General features: G+C 30.7%; 1 protein-coding gene across 1 annotated transcript; it reads left to right on the forward strand.

Moving 5' to 3' along the window:
- Positions 1 to 745: 745 nt before the first annotated feature.
- On the forward strand, positions 746 to 7,042 carry LOC117232428 (endocuticle structural glycoprotein SgAbd-1-like). Its single transcript, XM_033491782.1, has 3 exons — positions 746 to 933; positions 3,127 to 3,260; positions 6,041 to 7,042. Exons 1-3 carry the CDS (start codon positions 922 to 924, stop codon positions 6,306 to 6,308), a joined length of 414 nt encoding a protein of 137 aa, XP_033347673.1. The 5' UTR covers positions 746 to 921; the 3' UTR covers positions 6,309 to 7,042.
- The last annotated feature ends 1,290 nt before the right edge of the window (positions 7,043 to 8,332 follow it).

The following is an 8,332-nucleotide window of genomic DNA, read 5'->3' on the forward strand; positions in this document are numbered from 1 at the left end:
AGTTATCTTTATCTTTTCACCACAATCATCGTAACTCCGAGTTTATTCTTTTTTAATGAATAGACTTATACATTACGCATTGCATATTTATACTATTACATTCTAACCAAGTATTCTATATTGAAGCAATTCCTCAGTTAAGATTAAGAAAAAGGTATTCAGTATCCAAATTGTACTTTGTATCGAATTGCACGATAACTGATCGTTAAGTACGAATATACGTTCATATATGCACAAAACGATGTTTATTTTTAAAAACTTTTAATATTTACGAAAAGGTTAGTCCTAACCCCAACCTAAGCACAACCTAACCCCAATCGAATGATAGACAAATTAATGAGTATATGTTAAACGAATAAATATAGCAGATTCTTGTATTTCTTCAACATTCTGTGTGGATATACGCAGTTATAAATGTTTTTACGAAACATAGGAAATTTGTTATTTTTGATGTTTCGAAACTCCATTGCATATTACCAAAAATGTAACCCCGTGTTATTATCTTTCTTTATACTTTGTTTAGAACCTTATTTTGTTATAAATTAGCAAAGTTAAAGTATATAAGCATATGTAAATGCGCAAATACCTTGCCAATCGGCAATATTCGTTAGGAACGCAATCGCTACCCTACTTATAGATTATACGAATAGATGAAACATATTCTTTCCCCTTCAACTTGTTTGAATCAGTGGCGGGGCGGGAAGGAAGTAGAAGCATAGGACTGTGGCGACTATAAAACCTCATCGTAATCCGTCTGATGTCGTACTTCTAAGCACTACAGGATAGGACGAACTCTTATCACGTGTCTTTTCGAAGATCAAAGTGGACCGTGATTGAATATTACTTTTCAAAAATCGTGTCGTGCCTGGTGGCTTCGTGACTAATTAAAGGATTTTCAACCTTTGCTATTGCGTAGTCATCATGAAGATTTTTGTGAGTGCAATGTATTACTCTAATCCCATTATCTTCAATTTGTTAGTCAATACTAAAATACATAATCCTCAAGATACTTCAAAAATATCTCTAGAACTGTAACAAGGGGAAATTTGGAAAATGTTACGCAAGTTTTGTTCGTTATTAAAGTTATTAAATATGTTACATCCTATTTTAAATACACATTAATGCGATTCCTGTGACGAGGTACAGTTCTTAAAGAACTTGTTCCTACTGAGTAACTTTTACAATGAAACCAAATAACCAACGTCTTTAATACACGCGTTCTGTCTTAACATTCTCTAAACAACTGACAATTACATACATTTAACGATTCTGAACCTATCGATTAACAAAAACTGTCATTCCCATTACTAAAGCCTACTAAAAAACAAATAATCTAGTAATATGTTTATCGGTCAAACATAAAATTCATCTACATCCGTTTTTAACAACATTTTCCTATCTCTTCGCATATTCCCTAGCAATTACAACCACAACATCGATCAAGTTATGAAAAATTGTTAGAATCGTTACAGATCCCGAATGCTATACGCATCATTTTCTAAATATACTATAAGCTATGTGCAATGTATGTTAAATATTATAAAATACTGTTTTAATATTATAAAATTATAAAATTACAAGGTATGTTTTAGTATATCTTGACTTATTTGAAACGCCTTTCTTCCAAATGTCTCGTAGTTTTGTTTCGGCGATCTCAATAATAATTTCAAACCAATACATGATGAATAAAATGTTGCACTACCAAAGATAACATTTAATCTAAGATTACATTTAATCAGAGATTGATCTTTTGTACGACAATAATATTTAATGTAACATACATACGTTCAAATATAAAATTAACTATTTAACTTCACGTACATTGCACAAACTCAAGGGCACAACATTATTTTACAAACTTAAAATCTTGATTATACAATTAAATTTAATCGCGTCATTGACTTAATTTCGTAAGTACGTTAAAATTGTGTAGATGTATATGAGGGGCAGACATTTATGCATATCGCATACATCGCATTCATTGAATTCGATTGAAACCGAGTTTTCTTCTATTTTAAAGACATATATTTTAAATAACTGTAATAAGTTAATAAATAGAGAAATAAATCGGCAGTTTATGTGCACGTATTTTCTATTAAATAATAAAATTTCCTTAATAATGCAATATAATTAGCGTTAGACGAACAGATTGATAAAGAAGATAAAATACGCAGCGCATCAGATGCATATAATTATTCATAACTTACATAGCTGTCTGCCCACGTGCGATTCATTCTATTAGTTCTTCTTTGTTATTAATATACGATCTATGCAGTTGGGCAAGTACGCTATTCTGTGTGAAAAGCAAAGTCAATTAAAAACGTAGATATATCTACAAATTAATTATTACGTTATTGCAAAATGAGAAATACTCTTCCCATCTTTTCCAAAGATATTTTCATATTAACATTTCACACGGCTCTGAAAAATATTATTACTATTTATAACTAGGAAAATTGTAATTAGTTTGCCACTTATCCCAAAAACATATATACAAGTGAATTGTATGTCATTGTAACAATGAAATGTTAATTTATAAACCTGTCAATAAAAAATAATCAATTCCACGCTGCACTGAAAATAAGTTCATCATCGTTTTCATAACAGTTTATATCTTTGTCACAACATTTTGTTAGAACACTTACGAGATTCCCTTCGTATCAAAAATGTTTTTTTTTCTCATTAAATATCATTTCTACGTCGTGCTAATATGACAGACGATACTTTTTAAACGTACACATATGTATGTACATAATAGATTATCTATTTTTTTCGTGTACTTTCAAGGACGCACGAATCGTCTTGTGTCTCGCTAAAGTTTGTTAATCGAAGTATAATAAGAAAAATAAAATTGACATTCTTTTTCTTCTCTTCTGAAACATTTAAAACGTAACCTTTTCTTAAATTATAATTGTCTCCTCCGAATCTCATTTCTATACACATTTTTGTGCGCGTGATCGACCGTTTCATTCTCCTTAAGGAAAAATATAACCCTCAGGTATAATAAATTGTTTATTTCATAGACTAACATATCCAATACCTGATGTAAATAATATGGAAACAAGTGGTCCAATTTAAAACAGACAGCTTTAAAAGGCACTTAAGTTCATTTACGTTCTCTCTTAGGTCTTTTTGGGATTCACAACGATGGTCTGTGCACAATTCAACAGATACCCATACAACCCTGACTACTACGGTCGACGTTTCGCTATATTACGACAGTCACAAGATTCTTCTCCCGATGGATCGTATTCCTACAGGTGAGATCGTCCTTCCACATCATCCTGAACGTCGACAGAACGATAAGCGTCGTCGAGGTACGTTTCCTCAAAAGCAATCTCGACACGCTCGAAGAGGCTCGCTTATAATCTCAATCCTAAAAACACTTTGTCATCTGTTCATGTCATTCTTTGTTTCAAGTCTATTACAGGCTCTGCATTCCTCTTACCTTATTTTATTACCAGGACCAACCAATGATTTATCATAATGTTATAAATATATCAACTACTTTATATTTCATAACTTTCATTAGAAACGTAAAGTCTATGTGGAAGAAACAGTACGTACACCGTTCGATAACAGAATTCGATAATGTAAGTTGATTGAAAAAATTAGCAAATGAAATATTGCGTTAACGCGTGTCTTAGTGGATATTAACGATATGTCATAAAATGTATACGTAATTCTGTACATATGAAAAATATATCAAAAATATGCAAAATTACGTACATATCATAATGACGTAAGAATAATATATATAGCGAGAGAGGGAGAGAGAGATGCAAAAAGTATAATTTTATACTTACTGAATTTTTACCCTTTGCAAGCATCTTTTTTCTTATGATTAATTAAACATACGCGATATTCATATTCCTTTGATTCTATAATAAGTACTTACATTAATATTTCGCTAGGCATATAAAAATCGGTAACTGCTATTATGAAGTTATAAAACTTGTACGTTTGAAGATATTGTAGAAACGTCTGCCTACGTATCCTATCTATTATATTCGTTCTATCTCCCACGCTAGAGTTTGATTTTCACGAAGTAATTATGTAAATGTGCGCATCTCGGGTATGTCCCTAACAGTTTTTGTTACATTCTGCATTACAACATTATGTTCAGGTTAGACAGATAGCAACAAATTTCACGATGTATTTTCTAACCAATTCGGGAATAGAATATGTTGTTATTGATTTAGTCTTATCGCTTTTTCATTGCAAATATGTGCATCCGTTAATGCAAAATATAGCATAAACGATAACTTCGATTCGAAAGGCTGCAACAAATTTTACACAGTTAACCGGTATTTGGCGATTTGTGTAGTAACTTAACTTTCTATTGCACTTGGATTTTCCCAACCACAATTAAATACGTTAAGGTCATGAACAAATCTAAGGTCAAGTTAACATCTATTCTTGTAAAACACTCGAATAATTTTGATTCCTTAAGTGGGTTAGGAACTCCTATATATCTATCATAAATATCATACAATGATCTTGTAAATCTACATATAAATATATTTATTAAAATTAGTCTAACTTATCTTGTGATAAAATGTTCCTGACTTTAGATATCCTTAACGTAGCTGTTTAAAATTACTGAAATTAACGTTGAAATATTATCTTCTTTGTTCCTTGAATATAAAACTTTTGAATAGAAAAATATCGATCTTTGTATTTAATTGTTTCAATATTATTTTTAATATTATACATATATACATACTTACATATACAAGTTGTATATTCTATTATATTCTCACTATTAAAATATTCTAATTTAATATACTACTTAATTCTACTAATTCTTTATTAAAATACTAAATTAGTTCCTTTGATCATCATAATATTTAAAAATATCAATTTATAATCTAAATTCTATTAAATTCTATCTGTTCTCTCTTCACTTATAGGAACCTTAATTCATAGATTTTTACTTAAAAATATTAGAATTGCAAATATTTGCAAGTAGATGTTTATTAATATTTTGTTTTATTAATACGTTATTTATTTTTGTTGTGCTAGTAATTTAAAGAAAATAATTATTTCAATCGATAAATGTAACATACGAAGATGGTACGTGAATTCTGAAAAATATATATAATATAATTTTCCAATATCAATTAGGTTGTTCCATAGCTTGTTCCGTTAAATGCAACGCACGAACAAATACAAATTGAAAATGAAGAGTACGGAAGCGTAAACAGAGAAGTGAAAAAGAAGGAAAGGAAGGACTTACAGGATATTCAGCTGTGAAAAAATATATAATTAGCTTTGATGTTAATCATTCGTGTTAGTCGGCTGCGCAGTTAGCAATAATACATTACACAATAGAATAATTACGATCGACCTACCTACTTACCTACCTACCTACCTACTTGGTAGCCGCTGTCTACTTACTGTACGTACAATGTACAATCCGAAGATCGCGCCTAGAACTTGGCCTCTCCTATGTCATATAACGTTTAACGTCTTGCATTTTGCAGGTGGTACTTTTACGAAACGACAACCCTTCGAAAAATAACCAATATCGATCTCTTTATAACGAATCAGTTTTACATTTTACACTTTTCACATATTTTCACATGTATAATAACTTCCTATTAATTTTCAACTCATACTTAATCGGCATTTGGTCAAGTTAAAGTATACTTCACAAATCTTCAAACTCGATTTTCTCAGAAACAAAGCGTCGTATGAAAAAATTTTCTTTTTTACTTTCTACTTATCTTTAATATAAATTTATATTTATAACAATCGATCTTTTCCCTTCTCTTCTTTCGGAAGTACACTAATATAAACTACAATATAGTTATAACGAAATACGTTTGTTGTACCGAAATAAGATTATAAAGCAACATAAAATTTTATTTATAATATACGCGATAAATTAATTCGCAAAACTAGAAAATGAATATTTGAAAATGAGTATTATAATAATATTATAATGTTGTGCGAAAAAATTGCATCATTTTTTCTATATAGCACGATAAAGCACGGTATGGAAAGGTTTTTAAATTATCTATGTACATTGTTATAGTTACGATACAGAAAATGGTATATCCGTAGCAGAACAAGGCGTTCCAAAGTTTATTGGACCAAATCAAATTGAATCTGTACGAGGACAATTTAGTTATACCGCACCAGATGGTACACCGATTTTGGTTACTTACACTGCTGACGAGAATGGTTTCCAACCTAACGGTGCTCATTTACCAACACCACCACCGATTCCAGTAGCGATACAACGTGCTTTAGCTCATAACGCGGCTCACCCTGAAGAAGAAGAACCCTACAGAAGATACTGATCAATATGAGACACGTACTAGCTACCGGAAGCTCATGTGTAATAAACTGGAACAATACAACATAGACGAAAGAAGAGTTTTACAACCGTAAGCGATAATCCTTGATAAATTTCTGACATGAGATATCCGTGTGCATTGCGAATGCGTGTGCATTCCCGTAAATTCAGTATATTCAATCTTTGCGATAGCATTCTCAATTATTATTCTATCGTGTTTTAAATATAAGAAAACTGATTGAGATTTGTCGTTATAATTTCAAATTCATAACAAGTGATTAAGTTTCGATACAATGATCTTAAAATACTTCTAATTAAAATTGTGCATTTCAAAATATCGATAGTTGAAATAAGATTCTTGTTAAAACATTATTAGGAGGTTGTTTACTGAATTTATGCAATTTCGTAAGATCTCGTGTCATAAACGACATTTCCAGTTGTGCATCAAAGTATTAAATACACTTTCTATGTTGTATTGTCTAATATCGTTCGAATCTACTGATCATATTGACCTTGTTCTAAATGCCTGCCACGAACATCATGTACTAGAATGTCGCTTTATAAATCCTAATATGAAAAGACTACTGCTAAGCTTAGTAGACTTGTATTTTCTACGTTCTTCAATCTCGTTTATTATACGTTATTTCTTTGCACGTAATACAAATAACTTTTATAAGTGTACTATTTTTATGTATACCGACAAAGGTGCAAAGAAAATGACGAAATAAAAGAATTATGGAAAAGTAAGAAGGGGAGGAATACGTTTTATTTTACATTTTATTATAATGTATATTATGTATGTATAAATAAACATTGATATCGCGATCATTCGTGTGTTGTATACTTTACTGTTTGATTTTACTAAAAAAACAACGAAAAGCTTAAAAGAAAAAATAAATAAATGTGAACTTTCAGTCTGTACGATGCTTTGCATCTTAATTTAAAAGTAATTTTGGAAAAATGACAGTATTCTTTCGGTTCCTCTGATTATCTCGCAAATGTTTTATACTTTCCATAATTTAAGCTATATCGAAATAAGTTATACGCACTTAAGGCGTTAGGCTACTAGTATCTTGGAGCGAACAAAGAGATATCTATGTAGCTTAGAGCACTAGAGTATTTAGCGCACTAAGAGTACGACGAAGTAAATTGCAAAAATGTTTCATGGACTGGTAAAATCGTTGACAAAAATGTATTATCGTTAATGGGAACTACTTTGAAGGGGCCAATATAAATATTGAGGAATAAATACGTATTTATGATCCTAAAAGACACAAGAATTGCACAAACCTTTTGCTTATTCTTCAATATTAAAAAGAATACCTGCTATATAAGCTTTATTCCATCAACAGCATTCCCAATACATTGATTGTTGCGAAAAACTTAGGTCAAATTTAGAACAGCAGCATCATACTATGTAAGATATGGGATTTCATTTGAAAATTCTCTGTTAGTGGGAGGCAACGCACATTTTCATATTTATCGATAAAATTAAAGCCGGAGGAGAATCAATCGCATAATATTACTGCGCGTGCGGAAATAGTGCTCGAAACTGCTGACTGTTGCAGCCACGTTATAACGGTTGCATGGTTCACTGGACCACTGGATACGGCCAATATCATGCGATGCATATATTCAGTTCTAATGTATCTAATGTATCCATCAACATTTCGAAAAATCAAAATCAAGAAAGATTAATGTCAGTACAATAGATGATCTTACTTCCAATGTAGGGAAAAATGGGGGAACATCGATCGCTTAAGAAAAGTTAGCTGAAAACAAGCTTGAATCCTCAAATTTGCTAAAAATACTGTTCGAAATAGGTAAATTAGTTTATTCTTTGTATCATGATGAAATATGCAGTGAATAAGGTTAATCATTCAAAAGAAATATCGAAAAGAACGAAAAGTAAGCTTTAACCGGAATTACTCTACCGGAATTATTATGGGATAATACTAATCAGTTTTTCTTTCATACTTTATAAATGGAAGAAACAAAATTACTTATAGAATTGTTAATAAAACGACT

The sequence above is a fragment of the Bombus vosnesenskii genome, unplaced genomic scaffold, assembly GCF_011952255.1.
Source record: "Bombus vosnesenskii isolate JDL3184/JDL3185 unplaced genomic scaffold, Bvos_JDL3184-5_v1.1 scf7180000013288, whole genome shotgun sequence".
NCBI classification, from domain to species: domain Eukaryota; kingdom Metazoa; phylum Arthropoda; class Insecta; order Hymenoptera; family Apidae; genus Bombus; species Bombus vosnesenskii.

What these genes read in the sequence shown, in the direction of transcription:
- LOC117232428 (XM_033491782.1), top strand. An exon ending in GATGGATCGTATTCCTACAG is followed by an intron (nt 3,261 to 6,040) that starts GTGAGATCGTCC and finishes ACATTGTTATAG; the next exon opens with TTACGATACAGAAAATGGTA.